This window comes from Setaria italica, chromosome III (assembly GCF_000263155.2).
Source record: "Setaria italica strain Yugu1 chromosome III, Setaria_italica_v2.0, whole genome shotgun sequence".
Lineage (NCBI taxonomy): Eukaryota > Viridiplantae > Streptophyta > Magnoliopsida > Poales > Poaceae > Setaria > Setaria italica.
In genome coordinates this window covers 16,070,823-16,096,325 of record NC_028452.1, presented here as the reverse complement: position 1 = coordinate 16,096,325, position 25,503 = coordinate 16,070,823, and the positions used below count along the sequence as shown (strand labels likewise).

Genomic DNA, 25,503 nt, shown 5'->3' with positions numbered 1-25,503 from the left:
GCAATAGTATGGGTATTGGCTCTGAACTCTCTATCTACTTGGACAGTGACACTGTCACCCAATTTGATGATAGCTTTAGCATCTTGAATTGGTGGCATGAGCATAAAAGAACTTATTCAGTTCTGTCAATCTTAGCTGAAGATGTTCTAACTGTGCCTGTCTCTATAGTATCATCAGAGTGTACATCTGGCAGGATCATCGAGGAGAGGCAGCGTTGATTGAGCCCTATGATGGTGGAGATGCTCTCTTGCGTCAAGGACTGGGAGGCTGCAGAAGTAAGAATTCAGAACCTGGTGGATCAGGAACTTGAAGATAATTTTGCTAATTTGTATCTAGATGTTCCTAGTGATTCAGATGTGTAACTCAAAGTCTCAAACTTGGCCTGTAATAACTTTGAACTACTTTAATGTTTATTTGATTGAGCTGGGATGCACTCATTTTTCCTATCTAGGGTTTCTCACGAGGTGTGAGTTTTCCCTAGATAGATTTTTAATGAGGCAGCCATTGCATCAGCTCAAACTTTTCAAAATATTTCTCTGTCTCTAGTTGTGAATTCTGTGATTTTGATGAAAAATTTTGTATCTCCTTAACTTGGAGTTTTGGTTGAAGTGGTGCCTAGCCTATAGTGGCTGGCCTAGCACTAACACGGTAGTGCCAGTCGTGCTAGCGAGCTAGCCCAGCATGATAAAAAGACCATCGTGCTGTACCTGGACCAGCAGTTTGGCACGCAGTGCCGACCCGACCCGGCACGAAAAAACCATCAGGCCTATTCGTGCCGGGCCAAATCGGACAGTGCCGGGCTAGTGCTGGGCGGCCCATCTGGCCACCTATCTTGTTTGACCTAGTTTAACCGAGCACTACTGTAACCCTGAGTGACTTACATGTTTAATACTGTCAGTTGTGCAGGATTATAAGCTTGATTGCAGACATATTCCACTTGAAACGGCTTTTAAAAGTAGTGCAAAAGATTTTCAGAACTTACAGACTGGCTAGATCGACAAATCGGCAACTTCCTGACAGATCAATCATCAATGGGAGCCGGGAGTACCGAAGGACGAGACCGAAGACCGAAGCAGGGACGACGACGCGAGGCTTCGCAGTCGCTCGAACGAAGCAACGTGAGAGTAGTGATGCAAGCGGGGCGGGTCGCGGGTTGCCCGCCCCACGTCCGCATCGCCGCAAAGCCACATGAGGGGTTCTGCGGCAGCCCGCGTGCCACCGCGAGTCATCTGTGGGCTTTGCGGCAGCCCGCATCCCCGTGTGCCGTCGCGACCTGCCTGCCTGTTCTCATCAGCGCTAGCTGCAAAGCTGCACATCAGAACCACTGCTCCGCTCGCGCATTCGACGCGGCGCCCGACGGCAGAGAGCCAGTCAGGGAAGCCATCGAAGGTGTATCGGTACGTTGAGATGCTGGACATGGGCGTGCACGTCGCGGTGAGGTTCTCCACTCGACCACTCGCACTGCCCGCAGGCGTCGCGGATGTACTACAAGCCACCGCAGACCCAGGCGACGACGATGACCTCGGCAGAAGACACCAAGGCCAAGACCTCCAGTCTCCATGCGGCTTCCGTCCTGCGACCCTTCGCGGCAGCCGCGGATTCTGGCGCCGGCAAGGTCGAAGTTCCAGTTCATGTCCCTCCTGACGACCTGGTGACGGTCGTCCTGATGAGGCTCCCCGGCGGCTCCGGCTGCTTGTCCATGGTGGCGCGGCAAGGGCAGGACGAGACCTGCGAGCAAGCTCTACGTCGAGAAAGGCAGGCGCGCGGCGGGGACGAATGAGGCGACAGCTAGCGAAGGACTGAGCACTAGCGCTGGCGGGCGTTGCGGCGCCGCTGGGTCCCGCGGGCTGCCCACATAAACCCGCTGCAGCGATGCGGGTACAGACGCAGCGTTTTGTGGGTTAGCGGCGCGGCTTAGTCCAAGTGGGTTTGCGGCGTGGCCCGCGCCGCTTGCATCCCTACGTGGGAGGCGTGCCCGCAGCGTCTCCGATCAACTGATCGGTCTCTCACCGCGTACGTGTGTTCGTGTAAACTTTTCCGCTGGGCACGCGCGAGACCTGGCATCGTAGCGAGTCGCGCACGGACACACGGCTCCGTTTACACGCGCGAACCAACCGCCTCGGGCTCGAAACCTAGTTGGCCAGATGCATGTGTGATCCTTTGTGACTTGTGAGGTCGACGGCTCGACGCTCTCGTAGTCTCGCTCCCTGGGTTGATGATGATTCCGCGAAGGAAGCCGGTGGTACGGTCAAGGCGGCGGGCGTGGTAAGGGGGAGGGAGGTGCTGGCCGGAGTGTGCGTTCCGTTCGTGGCACCGCAAAACTTTCTGAGAAACTGCCGGGCCAAGTGGAAGCAGAGCCACGTGTGAGCTGTTCTCCATCTCCATTCATGGTTCCTTGCCGAGAAGGGGAAACGCGTGAGAGGAGAGGAGCACGCTGCGTTTTCTTGTCAGCGGCATGGTTGAACAGCGAACCGGTCGTCGGGGGTGCGTTTCCTTGTCTTGTAGCGGCAATGATGCCACTCTCTGCGAACAAAATGTTCTGCACAGACATACCTTTCGTTGACTTGGGAGGGTTGGAGGATGAGTTTTTTTTATACCAGTGTAACTCATCAAATGTTTCCCTCAAAAGAAAAAAAATTCAGAGCATCAGATGACGAAACGGACGCTGAAGTCGTCAAGCATATCCTGGCATCTCGATCCCGAGCACCCAAGATGCGGGGTTTGCTGTTGAACGAGGAATCGAGGCTGCCCATGCTCAGCTTTGTGATTGAAGAAGAAGAAATAGAGATACCACAAGGGGAGAGGTGACATGTCACATACCCCACTTCGTCATGATAAAAAGGTTAAAGGAGATGGCCGCGACATGAGGGAAGAGGGCAGTGGAGATGAAGCTATCCCAGAATCTTTAAAGTTTCGTAATGGAAATAAGGAATGTGCATGTGGATAAAGGCCGAGACAATGAGAGGATGCTGTTACCAACATGCCATTGCAAGAAATGGGCAGTACAGCAGCAACTCATTATGCGAGCCGTGACTAAAATCAACCGATACTGAAGTAACTGCGACTGGAAAGGAGAGATCTCGACCACCGTTCAAGTTCAACTCAAAAGCACACGTAGTACGCTGATACATAACGTAGCTTGAGAGATGAGAATAACTGGACGCACTATACATTTCGTAAGAAGCAGTAACAGCATAACATTGAAGCCGTGGAAATTTAGGAACACGATATATTTCTTTACAAGACAAAAGAAAAATATACATCTCATCTCATCGGACTGGTAGCTGCTTCATTGGACGTCCCCGTGTCATGATCTGGTCCACCACCTCTGTGAAGAACGGATGGGATTGGCGCCTTCATCGCCCTATCGCCCATCGTCGGTGAACCACCCTGAGGCGTGGAACCAGATGACCTGCGTGGAGCTGACGGGCTCTCCAGAATAAAGATCGACGGGCTAGCATTGCCACTCCTGTATGGCGAACTCGGATTGGACTTGAACAAGGGCAAACCATCTTCACGTCGCAACGGGGACATGGACATTATGCGCTGGCTGTCCTCGGTTACTTGCCCTCTGTGTGACCTATCCTCTGTAATATCGTAGTAATCTGCAGTCCTGACCTCCTGGGCAAGGGAACATGAGCAGCAGAACAACCACTGGAAACAATCAGTCACGTCGGGGTTGCGGCAGCAGGTGGTATTTCCAGGCAGGTTGAATCTCTTCCTCATCTGTATTCTCCAAAAGCCACCATACAGTAAACCAAAGAAGCATAGGAAAAGACCAGTGAGCCCCAGTGCCTCTCTAAGGGATTCATTGTTAATGTTGACAGCTGCCAGGTTGAAGATAAAGAATGGTGCTATGCAAAAGAGCAGAAACGTTGCGATATGGACATACATGTTGCCAAATCCGAGCCTCTGCATGTTCCAGCCAAAGACACAGCAACTGCAGAAAATCGACAAGTACGCAAGAGATATCTGGTCCCAGAAATCCAGTAGTCCGCCAACCCACTCAGGCCTACTCTCCACGAAACGGCGTTCATCACTCTGAATGAAAGAGTACCTTCTCTCAAATGACTTAAACCGTGAAGCTGCCCTACCGCTCTCAGTTGAGGCGACTTCAATTTGTGCTTCTTGATCAATGTCTGCCTGTTCTGTATCATAATCCTTCCCAAGTGGGCTGATGATATTATACAGACCAGCGAATGCTGCAGCACCAATTGCAACAGATATAGTCAGCCCAACACCAATAGGAGGCCGTTCAGATCTGCGGTATCCCAGGTTTAGACCGCAAAGGGCATACTGAGCAAAGCAATTCAAATTAAGTAGGATTATAACAACCATCATGTGCATCCACTCATTAGGCTTATATGTTCCATTTTTGCAATATGTCTTCCTAAGCCTTAAGATGTCCTTCTGCTCCCATCGACACAGAAGCACAAAGTTGTAGATCCGCTGTGGGTGCTGATAAAGGCACATGAGCGTGAACAATGCATTCAGAATTTGGTTGTTCACCTCAAACCAGGTGTCTCTTTGTGATTTGCTTGGCAAAGCACGATTCAACATTCCAGTCATAACAAGGAAGAGAATTGCACCTGATACAGCAACAATAGCAATCCAAACAAAGAGGGCCATGTTCATAGGCTCTTTTATCCAATCCTTGGCCATCATCCAAAGATGGCCCCAATTAATCTTCCTGATGAATTGGAAATGGTCATGACTACCATGGTTGTCAGAATGGATAGAACGTGAGAACTCATCACGTTGAAGTGCAAGCTGTTGAAACTTGAATGAAGGGGAGGGACCTAACTTCTTTAACCTGGGGCCACTAGAAAGGCGATTCAAGAAGTTCCTAAATCCACTCCATCGCTTTCCCTGTTGTGAAACACCCTGAGTGGCCACGCCTGTTGTGCCAGGATTGTCCGAAGCTGTTGATTCGACTCGTTGAGTGTCAGCTTTAAGAATTCCATTACCATTTGAGGCCATTTTTTTTCAGGTGGAGTCTTGGATATATATACAATCCAGCCACTTTCCACTGGGTAAGGCACCCTAATTAACACTCAGACTTGTTGTGCTCTTTACCACAGGATTGACTGCTCCCTTATATGTATACAGAAAAGTTTGCACATACATACTGTTGGCTAACCATCCCTGCAAAAACAAGAACCAGTGCAAAATAAAGGAAACAGTTGTCACTAAATTTAGAGACAAAAAGGCACTGAACTCATACACAAGAACACTTTAAAGTAAGACTTAATTTTGGTAAAATGACAGGTCTAAGGAACTAATGATGAAGTTTCTGAGGCAACAAAACAGGTATGCCATATCATGTACGAAACCTTGTGAAAAGAAATAAAGAGGCAATGTAAAACCTAAGACAAACTTAGATGAATTAAAGCACACCTCTAAAGTACAATCTAAAACAGTTCTCATTCAGGAGCTGCACCATTTATTTTTGTTGGCTGTTAACTTATTATTATCCTTTGCAAAGGTAGAAGCATGAATTAGTTTCACAGAATGCCCCACCATTCTGCGATTCCAATAGTACAGTTATCCCAGCAATTATGCTTTTGATAACTTTATTAACCCAAGCCTCTTAACCAAACATTATCAGACCACTTGTAAGAGGTTATATGACTAAAAATGCTTTCACAATCATGTAGAGAAAGAAATAGTCAAGTAGAGAATGCCCTACAGCCAACTATGTGTCACCCATTACATGTGGAGCACAATTAGGCAGCGCACAGACCTGCTCCACCGCTCATCGAACCAGGGCCGCCTTCTAACCTGCTGCGAAATGATCACCGCCCGTCTAAAAATCCACGCTGGCTTCCGAACAGATTTGTGTACTAGCCTGACGTAAAATGATGGGTGGAAACAGCAGCAAACGGCTAGACACATCCACTAAATTGACTGGTTGTTAACAACAGAGTGGTAGCCATGGAAATTGCTGCGGAGGAACGAGCAGAGAGGAGAGGCAGCCAAGTAAACAGCGCGCTAAATCATCCAGGGGCCGCAGGGGCGTACAAGAGATCCATCCATTATCCACCAGGAGCTAGCAGCGCGCGAGAGTTAGGAAAGTGGGACGGGGGAGAGCTCACCTGCAGGCCCGGCGGGAAGCGAAAGCAAAGGCCGGGATTCCTTCCTTGCCGCCGCCGCCGCCGCCGCTGCTCCGGATTGCGAAGCCCAAGGGGCGGATTGTGGGAGGGAAAGAGAGGGGATGCAGCCGCCGCGGAGGCATGTGTTTTGGGGGGGGGGGGGGGGGGGGGGGGGGGGGGTCAATTAACGGATTCGCGGTTACGTTACCCCCGGTCGCCGGGCCATCGGGGGGTAACTGTAACGGCTAACGCAGAAAGCGTACGTAACGCCTAGCTGTATCCGTGCCGTTGCCTTCGCCGTCACCGAGTGGATGGGTGCCAAGATGGCAACAGGTACCCGCGACCCGATACCCGACGGGTATTTACTCTATTAGAGTCTAAATATGAACTAAAGATACTACCCACGGGTATGCAAATGGATCAGACCCTTCATCCATCGGGTACGCGGGTATGGGTATGTTTCAGCAATCCCCGTACCCGTTTACCCATGGGTGAAAAATACCCGGCCCAAAACTAAATAAGCCCACCAGCCCATGTAAAACCCTAGGTTCCCAGTTTCCCACCCGCCTGGCGCCCTGGCCGCTGGAGCGCTCGACGCCTGGCCTCCCACCGTCGAAAAAAACAGGCGCGTCATTTATCCTCTGCGCTGGCATCGCAATCGCCACTCGCCAACAAAAAAAGAACGCCGCCGCCGCAAAAAAACAACGTCGCCCGCTCGCCCCTCGTGACCTCATCTCGGCGTCTCGCGTATTCACATCGGATCCAAGCGCCAGGAACTTGCCACGCCATGCCGACGACGGAGCAACTCGAGTAAGAACAGTGATTGCCCAGTTCCTCTTCCCCTAATCCCGTTCATATCATATTCTTTGCACTTGCAAGCGCAGCACTGCATCAGTGCTCGGTGCTCCGCACCGCGCTCCTTAACGGCTTTGCCTCCTTCCCCCCGCACTAACCAACTCCTTCAGTCCGGCGTCAAGGGATTTCGGGGAGGTCCTGAAGGACAGTGACCGCCTGAAGCCACCGGATCCCGAGCCCGTCGACGCTGTGGACACTCTGAAGGTGCAAGATCCGGAGGTCAAAGTTGAAGTCGCCGGCGGCGCTCCTGTAGCAGATCCGAAGAACGGCGCCGACGTTGCCAGTACTCCTGCATCCAAGCCCAAGAACAGGAACGGCGCCGCTCATACATCCAAGCCCAAGAACACCACCACCAAGGAGAAGAAAAGGATCGAAGTTACTGTGGTCGTGGAGAAGACGAAGCAAAAGAATGGCCGACCCCCTCTTTCTCCGACTTCATCTCGGGAAGGTGCTGCTACTGCTCCTTCCGGCCAGCACCCCTCTTCTGCAGCCACAGCTTTAGGTGGTGCAGTAACTAATACTAGCCGCAAGTTGGTGCAGCCACTAATGTAAGTAAAGCCTCCACGGCTCCACCTCCTAGCATTTATGATTCATTTGGTATAGTATGTCTTGTTACCCAGGAGCTCGATCCGTAAAAGTTTTGATGTATAGTCCTATCCTGTTTCAGTACTGCAGCAATTTATCTCCATTGGTACTTGAAATCCTTCAGCATGCAATTCGTCTGCTTTGGTAATCAATTTCCATTACAAATTGGTGATGCTTGTTAGTTTGCTTGCAGAACTGAATTAAGGCAGGCATACATCAAAGTATTAAAGTTATCTGAAACTAAGATGATAAATTTATTTTGTTGGTGCTCATTTGCTTATCGAACAATAAAGATTAGCTATGGGATCCAATTCAATTGTTCAGTACTTGAAAGCTCTTTTAGTTCAATTTAGTTGCCATCTATCTTTGGTTCCTAAAAAATCAATTGTTGCATGCCGACCGGTATTATACATGGCACAGCAACAACTGGCGCTCAACGACTCAACTCCTTGTTCCCTGTGATGAAATCTAGTGAGAGTACAAGGAAATTAATAAGCTCCTTGTACACAAAATTCAGCTTGTTGCCTTGCAAGGTACTATTGCAGTTCTGATTTCTACATTAGTTTGCTCTTGTTATCAGTGTAGCTTATTCGCTTATTGCACATTAGAGTAGCAGAGTTATTATTTCTTCTATTGGATGTGCCTTATTATGTCATACAGATTGAAAAAAAATGAGTACTAGCAGTGAAGGTGAATGCTCACAAACTGTAGATCAGATCTCAGAGCCTATTGAAATAGAAGATGATGAAGATCCTATTGAAGAAAATGAAGATGGTCCTGCTAGTGGTGCAAAGAGGAAGCTCACCTCAGTGGTTTGGAATGAGTTCAAGAGAGTTAAGTACATGGGCACAACAAAGGCAAAGTGCATATATTGTTTCAAGAAGCTATAAGGTGAAACAAACCATGGAACTAAGCACTTACATGATCATTTGAAGTCATGTACACTTAGAAAGATCAAGACAACAGGGAACAAGACTTTGTCACAATCCTGTTTGAGGTTTAGTTCCACAGATTCAGGAGGTACCATTCAAGTCGAAAACTACACATTTGACCAAGATGTAGCTAGAAAGGAACTTGCTGCAATGATAATTCTACATGAGTATCCTTCGAGCATGGTTGACCATGCTGGTTTCCGGAGGTTTGCAAGTGCACTTCAGCCACTATTCAAGATGGGTACTAGGAATACAGTAAGGTTTGTTCCTTACTGTTTGGTCTTGCTACCATTGTAATTTTTGTATTCATTTTTTAATATTCCTTCAAACTTTTCAGGAAGGATATTGTGATGCAATATGAGATGGAGAGGAAAAAAGCAATTGAATATATCGCTAGTATTGATTCAAGGGTGGCCATAACTTCTGACTTGTGGACATCTGACAACCAGAAAAGGGGCTATATGGCAGCCACAGCCCATTTCATCGATGAATCTTGGACTTTGAGAAACATCATCATGAGGTACATGTCCTGAAATCTATTTTTGCACATGTTTTACCGATTTTTGCACATGTCCTACAATCTGAAATCTGATTACATACATTGTTACATGTATAGGTTCATCTATGTACCAGCTCCTCACACATCTGAAGTGATTGCTGAAGAACTATATGAGTCCTTGGTTGATTGGAACCTTGATGAGAAAATATCCACAATTACCCTTAACAACTGCACAACTAACGATGCGGCAATCCCTTATCTGGTGAGGAAGATTGGAAAAAGTAAGCTTATAAATGAAGGAAAACTACTACATATGCGTTGTTGTGCTCATATTCTCAATTTGATTGTTAAGGATGGTCTAGAACATATTAAAATTGCTATTGAGAATATCCGTGAAAGTGTGGCTTATTGGACACCAACACCAAAAAGGATAGAGAAGTTTGAGGAGATAGCTAAGTTTGTTAAGGTTAGTTTGGATCATAAGATAAACCTTGACTGCAAGACTAGATGGAATTCAACATTTAAGATGCTTAGTGTTGCAGTCCCCTATAAAGCTATTTTCATTAGAGCAAGTCGTGTTGATAAGCAATATAAATGTTTGCCTAGTGAGGAGGAATGGAAATTTGCTGCTGATGTTGTAGAACGGCTTCGATTGTTCAATGACATAACTTTGTTATTTTCTGGAACTGAATATGTTACTGCCAACATATACTTCATAAAAATTTGTGAGATTAGGAAGAAAATCAGACAGTGGTCAACTTGTGGCAGTACAAAGATTGAAGAGATGTCGGTTAGCATGATAGCCAAATTTGACAAATATTGGTCAAACATCCAAGGACTGATGGGTATTGCAACCCTTCTAGATCCTCGTCTCAAAAAGTTGAGCTTGCTGATGTGTTTTGAGTGGCTAACTGGTACAACTGGTTACATTTGTGAGGATAAGGTTGCTGAAATCATAGATCTATTAACTGAATTGATGATTGAATACCATGTGGAAGAAGACTGTGACAATAGCGAATCAGTAGCAGTTGCAGCTCCAACTGAAGACATGGAGTTCTTATCTTCATTTAGTGCAAGAGTTGCAAGTACAAGGCCATCTGCTGTGCGATTCAAATCAGAACTAGATCGCTACTTAGAAGATGAACTGGTATCTCTGGAAACTAAGGGTTTCAAGGTGCTGGATTGGTGGAAGGTGGCTGGAGTACGTTATCCAACCTTGAGAAGGATAGCAAAGGATATTTATGCAATTCCTATCACTATAGTGGCATCTGAGTCTGCATTTAGCACCACTGGGAGAGTACTTAGCGAGCATCGTAGTAGGCTGACTTCAAAAACGATAGAGGCTCTTATGTGCTCACAAGATTGGTTGCGGAACAAGTACAAAAGTATGTCCATTCTCTTGTTTTGTAGTTTGGTTCTCTTTACTTTGATTCTATCCTAATTGCTGGTTTTCCTTTTTAGTTGACAACAAGGAAAAAGGAGCAGCCACCTTCTGGTCTTGCCTCCAAGATATTCAAGAGGGTCTCCAGGTGTGCACATATTCAAATGAAACCACTATTGCAATCATGCTTTTATTTTGGTTATTCTAGAGCCTAGACACATACTAACTCTTATTCTTGTTGTACTGCCTGCCATGCCATATAGGAACTTGAACTTTGAGCAAAGCAAGTTGTCTCCAACTCCAAGTGAAGGAAACCAACACATCAAGTCATCAACAAGATAACAAATGACCAGCATATTTGTTGAATTGTTGTCCTATATTTATGTACCCCTTTTGGCTATGTAATGTAATGGCTTATGACAATGACTTTGTGTGATGGTGTTTTGTGAGTATGTGACTGGTGGTTGCAGTGGAGATTATTATATGCTATTATTTGTCTAATTTTATACGTTCTGGTACTGGTGGTTGCTGTTGAATTGCTGATTTTCATGTGCGTAAATAAAGTATTGGCGGGTATGGGTGACCTGCCGGGTATGATTTACCCGGCCGGGTATGGGTCTGGGGAAAATTCCCCACCCATAGCGGGTATGGGGATTTTGGCGGTCTCAAATTTTTATGGCGGGGATGGGTCTGGGGTGGCCATACCCGATGGGGATTTACCCATTGCCATCTTGGGATGGGTGAAGCCGTGAAGGAGCAGGCGAACGTCACTGCTTCGGGGACAGGGATCCTCTGCATTGGGTCCCTCTGCAGTTGAGTCCCTATCATGTGGACCCAGCCCCACATGTCAGTGACTTAACGCAGAGGCACCAACTACAGGCGAGACTCGTCCCTGCTTCAGGCCCACGGGTCTTCTATCCCATGCAACGTGCATCGTCTGGACCATCTTCTTCTTCCTCTCGTCTGACCAACAGCAACATTCCCGTTCGTGTTCTTGCCAGTGACTATTAAGTCGCATATGCATGACATATAGTCGCTGTCAGTTAGGACCCACATGTTAGCACCTCCACCCCTTCTTCCTCTCGTGTTGTTGCGTCCCTACCGTGCTTCGCTGTCGGAGGGTTTGGGTTTGGATTGCCGGTGGCGGGGGTGTTTCTGGTGTGGCCGGGATATAGAGGAGGTTGGTGGTGGCTAGGTAGTGAGTGGTGGTGGTAGGTTGTGGGTGGAGCGAAGAGGCGGCGAGACACCGGGGGCCGCGGGCCGTAGAAGACAACCGGTGGCTTGTGGAGGTGGCAGAGGAGTCATGTTGAGCTCCCCGACGGAGCTGAGTCAGGGTGGCAGTGGATTTGGCAGTGCGAGCGGCTCGAGATGGTGGAGGACGGCAGTGCGGGGGCAAGCAGAGGAGGGGGACGTGACGGTGATCGAGGGCTGCGACCGGCGGCTCCAGCCATCGGAGCTGGAAGAGGAAGGCGACGCGGGAGCATAGACGCACGTGCTCCTAGGCCCAACGCGCTCCTAGGCTACCATCACTGAAGGTGACATTGGCGATTTTGTCACCTTCGGTGACATAGACGCGCCCTATGTTCTCGATACAGAAAACCTCCAGAACTCGCCAAGTCGCCACTTTGTCATCTCCATTGTTTTCTTGCCACAACATAAACCCATATGTGGGTATGGCCAAACTTATGTGGATGTACAAGCGTATCTGCCTTCCTCTTTGTCGTCTGCCCTCTGACCTGGACGTCCCCCATACTCTTGACCACGCCCACACTAGGCATCAGCAACCACCCCTATTGTCATGCTGCACCGCGCACAAGAAGGCAGAAACGCTTAGTGCTCGTCAAGTTGTCGATGTTTGAGAACCTTCCTCTTTGTTTGAGAACCTCGTACTCTAGCTAGATGAGCCGTGAGCCCACGACCGACACTTGTTTCCTAACCAGACCCGCGCTACGAAACTAGCGAGGAAAGGATGGTGTGCGCACTGTCGAAGCACACTTTAGAAATTGGAACTATTTACACGGTACGTGAGTGTTTTGGTTTTGGAACCTCCGTACGCTCAAATTTTCCAGCCGTTCGATGAACATCTAGTGGCCAGTCATCATCTTCAACTTCCAGCAAACCATCATCTTCAACCTCTAGCAGGTCGGACGGGCATCATCTTCAATTACTCTTGCCACAACGTTTTCCATTGAGCTTCTCATCCGCACCTCCACCCCGCCGACCCTAGCCCGCTTGCAGTAGCCGCTCTCCTACCTTACCATTGTCGTTGTCATCGTCGCCCCCCACCCCTGCCTAACCCAACCGGCCTCCTCCACCTCCGCCGCCAGCCTCACCACCCCCTACGCCTACCACCTCCGTCGGGCCGGACTGCCACCCCCGATGTCTTGGAACCCCAAACCCAACACCCGAATTTAGGATTCTTGAACTGCTAACCTCAGTGGAGCTCACCAAAGGTGCCGGAGATGGAGATGATGGGTTGTAGAGGTGGAAGGGAAAATTTGAGTGTCGGTCTAGAAATCAGCAAAATGCTTGAGTATAGTTTAACTTTTCCCTGAAAATTAGCAAAATGCTTGAGTGTAGTTTAACTTTTCCCTAGAAATCAGCCTGGGTTCAACACATGCTTATGAACTTGCACTCAAGAATACCGTACGTGTTATCGTATAAAAAAAAGGGACGTGGTAATTATAGCCGCTCAACATTTTTCTACTCGTGAAGCAAATTTTACCTCATGTTCCAAGTTTGAGAAAAATAATGCTGTAAAAAAATGTCCCTAGGAGGGAAGGGAATCAATTAGGGAACGGAGGAGTAGAGATTGAAAATCATACAAAAAATAGGGAGAACCATGTTCCATTAAAAAAATAATATTCCACGAGTAAAAAGAAAATATTTCATAGTATAAAGGATGTTCTGTTAGAATTAAGTGAGGGTCTATTTGGCTTCTAGCCCCTGTTACATCAGATGTTTGATACCAATTAGGAGTATTAAATATAAGCTAACTACAAAACTAATTGCACCGATGGAGACTAATTCGCGAGACGAATCTATTAAGCCTAATTAGTCCATGCCAATTGCTAATTGTCGTTGTCAAGATCAGCGGATCAGGACTTAGACTAGTAAATTTCTTTTATGCGCGTGAGCCTCAGATGGTTGCACGGGAGACACGGATTAGACTGGTTCGGGCAAAGGGAGCCCTACGTCCAGTATCGGGGATGTTCGTGTTGCCCGCGCGGGGATTCTGTAGTAGGGGGTTACAGACAGGCGAGAGAGGGACTGGTCCCAGGTCTCTTTTTCTTTTTCGTGTTCTTAGGAGAAGTGTTGATCTCTTCGTCTACCGATCGATCCCCCGATCCCCTTCCCCGGCTCTAGGTTCCGCCTTTTATATCGCAAGGGGCCGGCCGGAGTTACAATTGGGAACCGGGTAAAAGGTAAAGAGTGAGATGGTAAAAAGGTCTGGCGGGAAGGGGGGCAGAGGCCCCTGGCGCCCGACGTCCTGCCGACCCTAAACGCGTGCCGTCGTGCATGTCCAAAGGGGTGGCCGCCGGATGCCAAGTGTTGCAGCTCTTCGCAGGTAGCTGTTTCGACGTTCGTAGGTATCAGGATAGATCATGATGAGGGGGTTTCGTTGTCACCCTGCCGTCCGTTATGGAGGACGGTGGATACCGCCGCTCTGGCGACAGCTTGTAGAGAGGGGGAGCTTCACGCCTGCACTGCCGTTTGCGCGGGGCCCGAGGGCGTGCGGGACCCGAGGACGGGGCTGCTCCTTGCTTGCCTCCGGTCGCCGCAGGTCATGAGTGCTTTGTGACGAATAGGAGCTGGCCGCCAATACTGTAGCTCGTACAGGAGGGTCGTGCGCGGGTACTTGCGCCGGGTTGCGTGGGGGGCGCGGTCGCCCTGCGCTCTGCCTTCTCTGCGGCGCATTTATGGTGAGGCCGACGGGGGGCCCCACAGGATTTGTCTGTCTATGCGGAACGTATCCGAGGAGGATTCTGACCCGTGGGCCTTAACGTGCCGGAGGCTCCTTAGCTTGTTTGCCGTCGGTTCCTGTATTATGGCGTGCTTGTTCCATTATTCGCCATGCTCGAGAGAGCCTGTCAGTTTGTGACCACACGTGTGGTAGTTTTTGCGAGGCTAGCCCCCGAGCTCCCGCTCGCTGCAGGAAACCGATCGGGAGGCCAGGTCGACTTTTTTGATCGTTGCCCCTCAAGCGTCCGTTCGCTAGGACGGAGGGGTTGAGCCGGGCCACGTTATCCGCGTAGGACGAACCGTGGTGCTCTTTTGAGCTGCAAACGGGTAAGTTCGAGTGGAGTCCCGGTCCCCGTTCGGGGGGGTCCGGCTCGGGCCAAGCTGGTGGCGTACTCCAATTTCCCGTCAGTCAGTTCATATAGTTCTCGAACCCGTTCGACCGGACCCGAGGGCTCGCTGCCTTTCCCCGTGGAAAAACCATGAACTTTATACTGAACGGGACTCAAACGTGAGGTTGGGGCGCCCTTGGCGTTCGCTCGCCTGGGTGTTGGCCGCTAGCGGGCCCGTCCCTTCTCACCCCTTGCTCGGGGGTATCCTGGGGCAGCTGTCGAACCCGTGTTGGGCCAGCTTTCGAACCCCTGGACCGTATTGGGCCGTAGGGGCGTTTTCAGCCCCGTATCCCTTTCTTACCTCCCTATGGGCGTTGGACCGGAGCGGAGCGGTTGATGTGCCAGGGCCGATCGTGGGGAGCGTCGTGGACGCGAAGCCCGGGGGGTGGAGTAATGGAAGCGCCGTCCCGCGGATCGAGGAAGATAGGATGTTTTTTTCGCGGCCGATCGTGCGCGCGATTTTCGAAAGGAAACGGGCGTGGCAGGGGCGTACCTGGCGCCGCATTTATGGCGGCCGGGGCGTCGGTTTGGCTTCCCCAGTACTCTCCCTATAAAAGCAGGAACCTGCCGCGCCGGTTCCTCTCCTTTCGCGCCCAAGCCTTCTCGCCTTCCTAGCTCTCCTGCGCTCGCTTTGTTTTCCTTGTTCCCGTTGCCATTCGCCGCGCGTTTCGTCTTCGTCTTCGTCGGTCTTCTTCCCTCTTTGGCAATGGCTTCCTGGGGAGTCTCCCACTTTACCGCCAAGCACGCCGAAGGTCTGGTGCGGAAGGGGCTCCTCTGCGAGAGGACGGCGGCGGACGAGTGGAGGCTGCCGGAGACGGAGCAGGTTCCGTCGCCGCCCGCCGGCTACGTTGTCTCCTTCGCCCATTTCCACGAGCGGGGATTCGCCTCCCCTCCAAGCCGTTTCTTCCGTGGGCTGCTCCACTACTACGGGCTCGAGCTCCAGCACCTCAACCCCAACGGGATCCAGCACATTGCGGCGTTCGTCGCGTTGTGCGAGGGATTCCTGGGGATCGAGCCCCACTTCAAGCTGTGGAAGTACTTCTTCACGGTGAGCCTCTACCAGAAGACCGGGAAGGCCGGAAGCCAGCAACAGTCGCCTCCGGTGCTGATTGGGTGTGCCGGCATCCACCTCCGTCATACCCGCTCCAAGGAGTATATGACGGTGAAGACCTCTGTGTCCCATAAGGGGTGGCACAACCAGTGGTTCTACGTGAAGAACTACCCGAACTCCCCCCTGCCGACGTTCACCGGCCGCACCATCGACGCGGCGCCCGACGTGTGGGCGTACGGGCCAGTGGAGAAGGAGAAGAAGAAGCTCTCCGACCTCCTGCAGGCCATCGGGCAATTGAAGCGGGAGGGACTCACTGGTGCCGGTGTCATCGGCGCATACCACGCCCGGCGGGTGGCGCCGCTGATGCTCCGGATCCGGCCCCTTGGCGTCATGACCCCTGACATGCTGCCCGAGGGCACTGTCCTGGCGATAGGCGCGCTCGCCGCCTCCGAGATCCAGCAACGGCTCCGGGAGGCGCTGGAGGACAAGGATGTCGAGTACCCGGTCCCCGGGCACCCGCCGATGCGCCCGGAGCAGGGCTTCGTGGACCTGGTAAGGCGTCTGGGTCACTACTTCTCCCCCCTGATGTTCTGCCGTCTCGTTGTTCCGATGTGGATCCTCTTTTTCGCCTCACAGGGCTTGCTGACCCGGGTTAAGGACTCTCTCCCGCCGGTGCCGGAGGATGCCGCACGGAGGGCTCTCAACCGTCTTCAGGCGGCGAAGGACAAACGCCGCAAGGACAAGGAGACGGAGAAGCGGCGGCAGAGGGCCGCCAAGGAGCTCCGACGGCGGTGGAGAGGGGCGGTCGTGTCTGACGATGACGATGACGATGAAGAAGAAGAAGAGGAAGAAGAAGAAGAGGAGGAGGAGGAAGTGGAATCGTTCGCCCCCCGTTCGGGGGCTTTAGTGATTCGCGACGCACCCCCGCAAACGGCGGCAGGGGGTGTGGCGGCGGGAGCGCCCGTGCGGGATCCGGCTCCCCCCGGCCCTAGGGCCGTGCCTCAGGGGCCGGCGCAGCGCGTGCTCCCGGAGCCTGTGCGGACCGCTCCTCAGGGGGCGACGCAGGGCGTCCCCCGGGGGTCGGCACAGGATCCTCCCCAGAGAGGGACGCGGGGCGCCCCTTCAGGGTCGTCCCAGGGCACCCCCCAGGAGCAGGCGCGGGGTGCTCCTTTGGTGTCGGCGAGGGATGTCGCCCCGGCGCCGAGCCGGAGCGTCCCTCAGGGGCCTTCAGAGCCCGCCCCTACTGCAGTCTCGGATCCTGCGTGGGGCGCCCCCCAGGAGTCCACTCGGGGGGCTCCTCGGGGATCCGTGGGGGCTGCCCCAGCCGCCGTGCCTGCTGGCGGGGGGCAACGGGGCGGCGACAAGCGGCCACTGCCAGACGCTCCGGGGTCGGCGTCTGGCTCCGAGTCGAAGCGCGCACGCCGCCCCTGCGCTTCGAGGGCGTAAGTTGACTCTCTCCGCACGTCATCTTTTCTTTCTCCTTTCATATGTTTCTGTTTGATGCCTATCCACCGACGTTGCAGCGCTTCTCCCCGTGGCTTCAGCCCGCGGCTGGCGCCCAAGAAGATGCTGCGGTCGTCGTCCTCCTCCGGGGGACGGGCCGCCACCCCGCCAGCGGCGACTGGCAGGGTTCCTGGCGTGGCTGCGGGTCCCCCGGCGGAGGTGGCCGCTGGGGAGCCGGTCGTCGGGACGGCGGCGGGGTCGGCCGCAGGAGGGGGAGCGGACCCCACTCCGCCTGCGGCCCCACCGGTCGTTCTTCCGGCTCGGGCCGCGATTCCTCCGGGCCCACAAGCCGGGGAGGTGATTGACCTCGACGCCGACGAGGCGGAGGAGACGGAGATGGCGGTGGGCAGGGCGGATGCCCCCGCTGCCGTGGCGAGGTCGGAGGCAGAGGGGGCGCTGGCTCCCGAGGGTGCAGTGGCGGTGAAGGCGCCGCTGTCGGAGGCCGGGGTCTCCGTCCCAGTTGCTCCCACGGGGGCGCTTCCGGCGGCTGAGATGGAGGTGTCCACAGAGGTGCCGGAGCCGCCGGCGGATCTGGGGGTTTCTGACGTCGTACTGTCGTCGTCGACGACGATGTCAGAGTCGGGCCTTGTTCCGCCCTCAGCTTCCTCCGTCCCCGGGGCGTGGAGAGGGCACATCCTCCGCTGGTCGTCCCGCGACGACCCGCCGCGGTGCCTCTACGCGCTGGATGATGCCACCGAGTGGCATAAGTGGCAGGTGGTGCATGGCGGCGTCGCCCGGGCTCAGGCGGCGCTGACCTCGGCGTTGGGAGCTTTGGCCGACACCGTAGTCCCTGGCAACCAGGTATGTTTGCTTTTGCCGCTCGGTGATGAGCTTTTTATTTTTACTTTTTTGTCTTACCGTGATGTTACTTTGCAGGCTCTTCAGGAGGCCAGCCTGGAGAAATCCGACTTCCTCCGGCGGCAGCGAAACCTCTGGGCGCACTACAACACCGAGAGGGAGCGTTCCAGGGGTCTGGCCTTGCAGCTCGGTGCTGCCCAGGGGGCCGTTCGCGACCTGGAGGGGCGCGAGCAGGCGGCGCTAGAGGGGGCGCGGCGTGCCGAGGCCAAGCTCCAGGCTGTCACGGAGAAGGCCCGCCTCGACCTTGAGGAATTCCAGGCTGCTATGGAAAAGGCGCGCCATGACGCCGAGGGGCTAAGAGCAGCTGCTACCGAGCGGGCCCGCCGGGACGCCGAGGAACTGGCGCGGCTGAGGGGGGAGAATGCAGCCCTTCGAGTGGAACGCGACCAATTCCGTTTGCAGGTGGACGGGCTCCAGACTGCCGTGTCCCTCAGTGTCGCCCGGGAACACGAGCTGAAGGCCAAGGCCGACGGTGAGGCTCTTTCTACTTCTGTATTTCCGTGCTGTTGGTGTTTCGTTTCCTTTAACTTGGTGAGGTTTCTTGATCGGCTCCTGCAGAGGACCTTGCCAGGTTGCGGGTTTTGCTCGACGAGGAGCGCGGTGAGCATGGCGCCTTGCGGGATGCGGTCCGCGTCGTCTGCGAGGACTTCGGTGTTGCTCCGGAAGAAGGGTCGAGCTCGTTGCCGGCCCGTGTTCTTGAAGTGCGCCGTCGTCATCGTGAGATTGCCGTGGACGCGCTTCACCTCGGTGTGCGGCGCGCCTTCGGGGTCTTCGGCTCTCACTATGCCGACATTAACTTTGCCGGGATGAGTGAGGGGTACTGCGTCGGCTACACCGACGCCGAGCTGGACGAGATTGACTCCGCGGTGACTGCGCCGGCGGAGGCCCTTGCGAAGCTTCTGGAGGATGAGGCCGTCCCTCCTGCCGATCCTGAAGCCGGTCCTGCCGGTCCCGAGGCCTCTGCCGCCGACCCTGAAGCCGCCGCTCCTGTTGGCTCCGAAGCCGCCGCTTCAGCCGACCCCGGGACTACTGCTCCAGCCGACCCTCCTGTCAATTAGCTGCACCGGGCTTGTGCCTAAAAAACGTTTGTATTTAAGTCAGTCGTTTTGAACTTGTTTGCGCTGGCCATACGGGCCTGTTCTTATGACTTTTTATTCTGTGCTAGGGAAACCGTTTCCCTTTGTTATTCCTTTGGTTTTTTGAAAGCGTTTGGATGCGTTGCCGGGTGCGTCAGTAAGTTTTTGATGAGCGAAGATACCGTAGCCGCTGGGGCGTAGGCTTTTTCGCAGTCCGATCGCGACTTGGCTTAGTACCGTTCACGCATCCTTATCTTTCTGTATCCAAAGGTTTTTCGAAAGGGAGTGGCCAGTTTTCCGAAAGAAGAAAAAACGTTTTCTTTTTGGCGGTGCCCAGCGGCTGGGGTCGGAGCCCCCGATAGCCCCCGAGGGGTGTTCGATCCTGGGGCCAGGCCAGGGTCGGATACCCCTGAGCTTAAAAGAAAAGGCCTTCTTGTTTCGTGAAGGTCAAAATTGGTAGCCCCCGAGGGGTATGCGACCTTGGAACGAGGCCAGGGTCGGATACCCCTGGGCTTGAACGAAAAGACCTGAGCCAAGGTGGCTCAGGGTTTCTTTTTAGCAGAAGAACAAAACTGGTAGCCCCCGAGGGGTATGCGACCGTGGAACGAGGCCATGGTCGGATACCCCTGAGCTTAAACGAAAACGGGGGCAAAGGTATGTATAACTTATAAACAAGAGCTATGGGTAGAAGCGCCTTAGCTGTTCTATGTTCCAGGCGTTGCTGAAGATTTGCCCGTCGGGAGTTGCCAGCTTGTAGGTGCCTGGCCGTAGCACCTGTGCGACGATGAACGGGCCTTCCCATAGGGGGAGTCAACTTGTGCCGACCCCTGTTGTCTTGGACGAGGCGGAGCACTAGATCTCCAATGTTGAAGGCGCGGCCTTGTATCCTGCGGCTGTGGTAACGCCGTAGGGCCTGCTGGTACTTAGCCGAATGCAGGAGGGCTACGTCTCGCGCTTCGTCGAGTTGGTCTTGTGCATCCTCGAGCGACGCCTGGTTTCCCTGTTCGTCGTATGCTTTGACCCTTGGTGATCCGTACTCCAAGTCGGTGGGCAGGATGGCCTCGGACCCGTAAACCATGAAGAACGGGGTGAATCCCGTCGCCCGGCTGGGGGTCGTCCTCAGGCTCCAGAGGACTGCTGTGAGTTCTGCAACCCATCGTCCGCCGAACTTTTTAAGGCGGTCGAAGATCCGTGGCTTGAGACCCTGGAGTATCATGCCGTTGGCTCGTTCGACTTGCCCGTTCGTGCGGGGGTGCGCAACTGCCGCCCAATCCACTCGAATGTGGTGGTCGTCGCAGAACTGGAGGAACCTTTTTCCGGTGAACTGCGTACCGTTGTCCGTTATGATGGAGTTCGGGATCCCGAAGCGGTGGATGATGTCGGTGAAGAATTGTACCGCCTGCTCGGACTTGATCTGCGCCACAGGCCTTGCTTCGATCCATTTGGAAAACTTGTCGACAGCGACGAGTAGGTGGGTGAAGCCCCCGGGCGCCCTTTTGAAGGGTCCAACGAGATCCAACCCCCAGACCGCGAACGGCCACGTGATGGGGATGGTTTGCAACGCCTGTGCGGGCAGATGGGTTTGGCGGGCAAAGAATTGGCATCCTTCGCAAGTGCGGACTACCTGGGTAGCATCCGCGACCGCGGTTGGCCAGTAGAAACCTTGCCGGAAGGCATTGCCCACCAGTGTCCTTGGCGCAGCGTGGTGACCGCAGGCCCCGGCGTGGATGTCCTGGATCAGCGCCCTTCCCTGCTCGATCGGGATGCAGCGCTGGAGGATCCCCGTGTGGCTTCGCTTGTAAAGCTCTTGGTTGATGATGGCGAAGGATTTCGCTCGGCGCGTGATTCTGCGAGCTTCGGTCTTGTCAGTTGGGAGCGCGTCGTGGATAAGGTACTCGAGGTACGGGGCTCTCCAATCGGTCGGGGAGTCGGCCCCCGCCGCGGGACCCGCCTTGATTTCCATAACCGCGGGGTCGGAGGGCTTGGCTTCCGCGGCCGGGTCGGGTGGGGCGGCGTTGTTTCCCTCGGGATTGGTGTTCGGGTCCAGGACAGATGGCGTATTGCCGACCTCTCCTGGCTCGGATCCCGACCCCGAGGCTGGGCATGCCTCGCCGACCCCTGCTGGCTCCGGGTAGCGGATCGAAGGCTTCAGCTGGTCGCTAACGAAGACGTCGTCGGGGACGGGTGTCCGGCCAGACGCCGCCTTTGCGAGCTCGTTGGCGGCTTCGTTGAAGCGCCTTGCGATGTGGTTGAGCTCCAACCCGTCGAACTTGTCCTCGAGCTTACGTACCTCGTCGCAGTAGGCGGCCATTTTTGGGTCATGGCAGCTCCATTCTTTCATGACTTGTTCGACGACCAACTGGGAATCGCCTCGGACGTCCACTCGACGGATGCCCAGCTCGATGGCGATGCGAAGCCCGTTGAGAAGGGCTTCATACTCAGCGACATTGTTGGATGCAGGAAAATGGAGGCGAATCATGTACCTTATGCGTACGCCCAGCGGAGAGACGAAAACGAGGCCCGCTCCGGCGCGAGCCCTCATCAGCGACCCGTCGAAGTATAGCGTCCAAAACTCCTGCTCTTCTGCCATCGGCGGCGTTTGTACCTCCGTCCACTCGGCCACGAAATCGGCAAGTACCTGGGATTTGATGGCAGTGCGGGGGACGTAGGTGATGCCCTGGTCCATAAGCTCAACCGCCCACTTCGCGATCCTCCCTGTCGCATTTGGGTTCCGGATTACCTCACCAAGCGGGAATGAAGAGATGACCATTACCGGATGGGAGGTGAAGTAGTGACGCAGCTTCCTCTTCGTGATGAGGACGGCGTAGACGAGCTTCTGGATCTGCGGATATCGTGACTTGGATTCGGACAACACCTCGCTGATGAAGTATACCGGGCGTTGTACCTTGAGAGCGTGCCCCTCCTCCTCCCGTTCCACCACTAGGGCCGCGCTGACCACCTGGGTGGTCGCCGCGACGTAGAGTAGGAGGGCCTCGCCGTCGGCCGGCGGAACCAGGATTGGGGCCTTCGTCAGGAGGTCCTTGAACCAGTCAAGCGCCTCCTGCGCCTCGCTGGTCCACTCGAAGCGGTCAGATTTCTTCAGGAGCCGATAGAGGGGGAGTCCTCGCTCGCCGAGGCGCGAGATGAAGCGGCTTAGGGATGCTAAGCATCCCATGACGCGCTGCACTCCCTTCATGTTCCGGATCGGCCCCATGCCGTTGATGGCCGCTATCTTCTCCGGGTTCGCCTCGATGCCGCGTACGGAGACGATGAAGCCTAGCAGCATGCCCCTTGGGACACCGAACACGCATTTCTCTGGGTTAAGCTTGATACGCTTATCCCTTAGCCTTTCGAAGGCTAGCTCCAGGTCGGGGACAAGCTGATCGCTCTTCCTGGATTTGACCACGATGTCGTCGACATAAGCCTCAACGGTTCGCCCGATGAGATCTCCAAAGCACTTAAGCATACATCGCTGGAAGGTAGCCCCCGCGTTTTTGAGGCCGAATGGCATCTTAACGTAGCAGTAGGGGCAAAAGGGGGTGATGAAGGAGGTGGCGAGCTGGTCGGCCTCTTTCATCGCGATCTGGTGGTAGCCGGAGTATGCATCGAGGAAGCTGAGTGCTTCGCACCCGGCTGTCGAGTCGACTATTTGATCTATACGTGGCAAAGGAAACGGATCCTTTGGACACGCTTTGTTGAGACCGGTATAATCGACACACATTCTCCATTTCCCATTCTTTTTCGGTACAAGAACAGGATTGGCCAACCACTCGGGGTGGTGTACTTCCTTGATGAAGCCGGCCGCCAGGAGCTTTTCGAGTTCTTCGCCAATGGCCCTACGTCTTTCTTCGTCGAAACGGCGCAAGCCCTGCTTCACCGGTTTAGAGCCGGCCCTGATGTTCAGGGAATGCTCGGCGACTTCCCTCGGGATGCCTGGCATGTCCGAGGGTTTCCACGCAAAGACATCGCTGTTTGCGCGGAGGAAGCCGACGAGCGCGCTTTCCTATTTGGGGGATAGGGCTGCGCTGATTCGCACCACCCCTCCGCTGGAACAACCGGGATTGAGGGGGACTTCTTTGATACCTTCGGTGGGCTCGAAGGGGGTTCCTGACTGCTTGGCGTCGGACCGGTCCTCAACGGTTTCCTCAAGCTGGGCCACCATGTCGCCCGAGACGGTGATAGCCGCGGCGTACTCGCAGCACTCGACGTCGCACTCGTATGCCTTCTGCAAGGTCGTGCCGACGGTGATGACTCCGTTGGGTCCCGGCAGCTTGAGCTTGAGGTAGGTATAGTTGGGGATTGCCATGAACTTCGCGTAGCACGGGCGGCCCAAGATGGCGTGGTAGGTTCCGCGAAAGCCCACCACCTCGAAGGTGAGGACCTCCTTTCTGTAATTGGAAGGGGTCCCAAACGTGACGGGCAGGTCGATCTGCCCAAGGGGCGTCGCCTGCTTCCCTGGCACAACGCCATGGAAGGGGGCCTTGCTAGGACGGAGACGGGAGCAGTCGATCCCCATGGCGTCGAGGGTCTCAGCGTAGAGGAGGTTGAGTCCGCTTCCCCCATCCATGAGTACCTTGGTGAGACGCGTCGTGCCAATGATGGGGTCGACGACGAGAGGATAGCGCCCTGGGTGCCGGACGCGTCCAGGGTGGTCGGATCTGTCGAAGGTGATGGCCGGCGCGGACCAATCGAGGAAAGTCGGGGTCGCAGGCTCGGCGGCGTACACCTCCCGACGCTCTAGCTTGTGCTGGCGCCTGGTGTCGTACGCGGGGCCCCCGAAGATCATGAAGCAGCCGTCCACTTTAGGAAAGCCGTCTTCCTTCTCCTCGTCACCCTTCTTTTCCTCATCGGGCTTCCGTTTCCGATCACCCTTCACCGGGTTGCCCACGAAGAACCTCTTCAGGAGGTTGCAGTCTTTGTAGGCGTGTTTGACGGGGAACTCGTGGTTCGGGCACGGTCCCTCGAGCAGCTTGTCGAAGAAGCCGGGTGCGCCCTCGGGGGGCGGCTGCCCTCGCTTGCGCTCGACTGCGGCCACGAGGGGGGCCTCGCGCCGCTGCTTGCTCTTCTTCTTCTGTGGCTGGCGGTTGGAGGTGCCTTCGCCGGCGTCCTCCTCCCGCTTCGCCTTGCCTTTGGAACGATCAAAGATCGCTCCGACAGCCTCTTCGCCAGAGGCATAGCTAGTGGCGATGTTGAGGAGCTCCTCCGTGGTTCGTGGACCTCGGCGCCCTAGTTCGTGGACGAGGGGCCGGCAAGAGGTCCCTGCTAGGAAAGCTCCTATGACGTCAGCGTCGGCGACGTTGGAGAGCTCGGTGCGCTTTCTGGAGAAGCGCCGGATGTAATCCCGGAGGGATTCTTCCGCCCCCTGGCGGCAGCTCCGGAGATCCCAGGAGTTGCCAGGGCGAGTGTATGTCCCTTGGAAGTTTCCTACGAAAACCTCCTTCAGGTTGTTCCAGTTACGGATGCGTCCTGAAGGGATGTGCTCTAGCCAGGCTCTCGTGGAGTCTGCCAGAAACAGGGGTAAGTTGCGGATGATGAACAGGTCATCGTCCGCCCCGCCGGCCTGACATGCGAGCCGGTAATCGCTGAGCCATACTCCAGGGTTGGTCTCCCCCGAGTATTTGGCCACACTCGTAGGTTGCCGGAAGCGCGGCGGGAAGGGCGCATTCAGGATGCGCGCAGAGAAGGCCCGAGGTCCAGCTGCTCCAGGGCTCGGACTGCGGTCCTCCCCGCTGTCGTAGCGTCCGCCACGGTGGACGTGGTAGCCACGGTCCGCCCCGTCCGCCCTGTCCGCGTGGGAACGTCTCCGCGCGTTCAGTGTGTCGCGGGCGTCGCGAACGGGACCGACGCGTTGGTGGATGGATCGGGCCTCGCCTATCGCGAGTGGCGGTGCTCGCTGGGCGGTCGCAGCTGGATTCGCCTCCGGAAGGGGTTGATGGACAGATTCCCCCCGCCGCTCCGGGGGGGCGCCCTGTGTTGCCCTACTGGCGTTCTGGCCGCGTCGTTGAGACGCCGAACTCTCCGCCTGCTGGACGGCGGCGCACTCGAGTAGGTTACGCATTTCCTGGCGCGCCCGTCGCTCCTCAGGCGTTGCCAGCTCGGGGAGCTGTCGGAGCAGCACCGCCGCGGCGGCGACGTTCTGGCTGGCGCGGGCAAAGAGCGGTGGACGTTCTCCATCCGCACAGATGCGTTCCTGGACGTCGCGCGCTCGTTGTCGTGCTCCCCCCTCGTGGCGGGGGCGCTCTGCTTCTTGGCGTGCGCCCATGTGCGCTTCCGGCTGCAGAGAGCCCTCTGGTGCCCTGGGTAGGGCCCCAGTTGTAGC

General features: G+C 54.8%; 1 protein-coding gene across 1 annotated transcript; it reads right to left on the bottom strand.

Moving 5' to 3' along the window:
• Nucleotides 1-3,065: 3,065 nt before the first annotated feature.
• LOC101782387 lies at nt 3,066-6,255 on the bottom strand. The gene is made up of 2 exons (XM_004961705.3): nt 6,096-6,255; nt 3,066-5,145 (listed from the first exon to the last, which is right to left on the bottom strand). The coding sequence occupies exon 2, from the start codon at nt 4,978-4,980 to the stop codon at nt 3,265-3,267; it is 1,716 nt and encodes a 571-aa protein (XP_004961762.1). The 5' UTR covers nt 4,981-5,145; nt 6,096-6,255; the 3' UTR covers nt 3,066-3,264.
• Nucleotides 6,256-25,503: the final 19,248 nt, after the last annotated feature.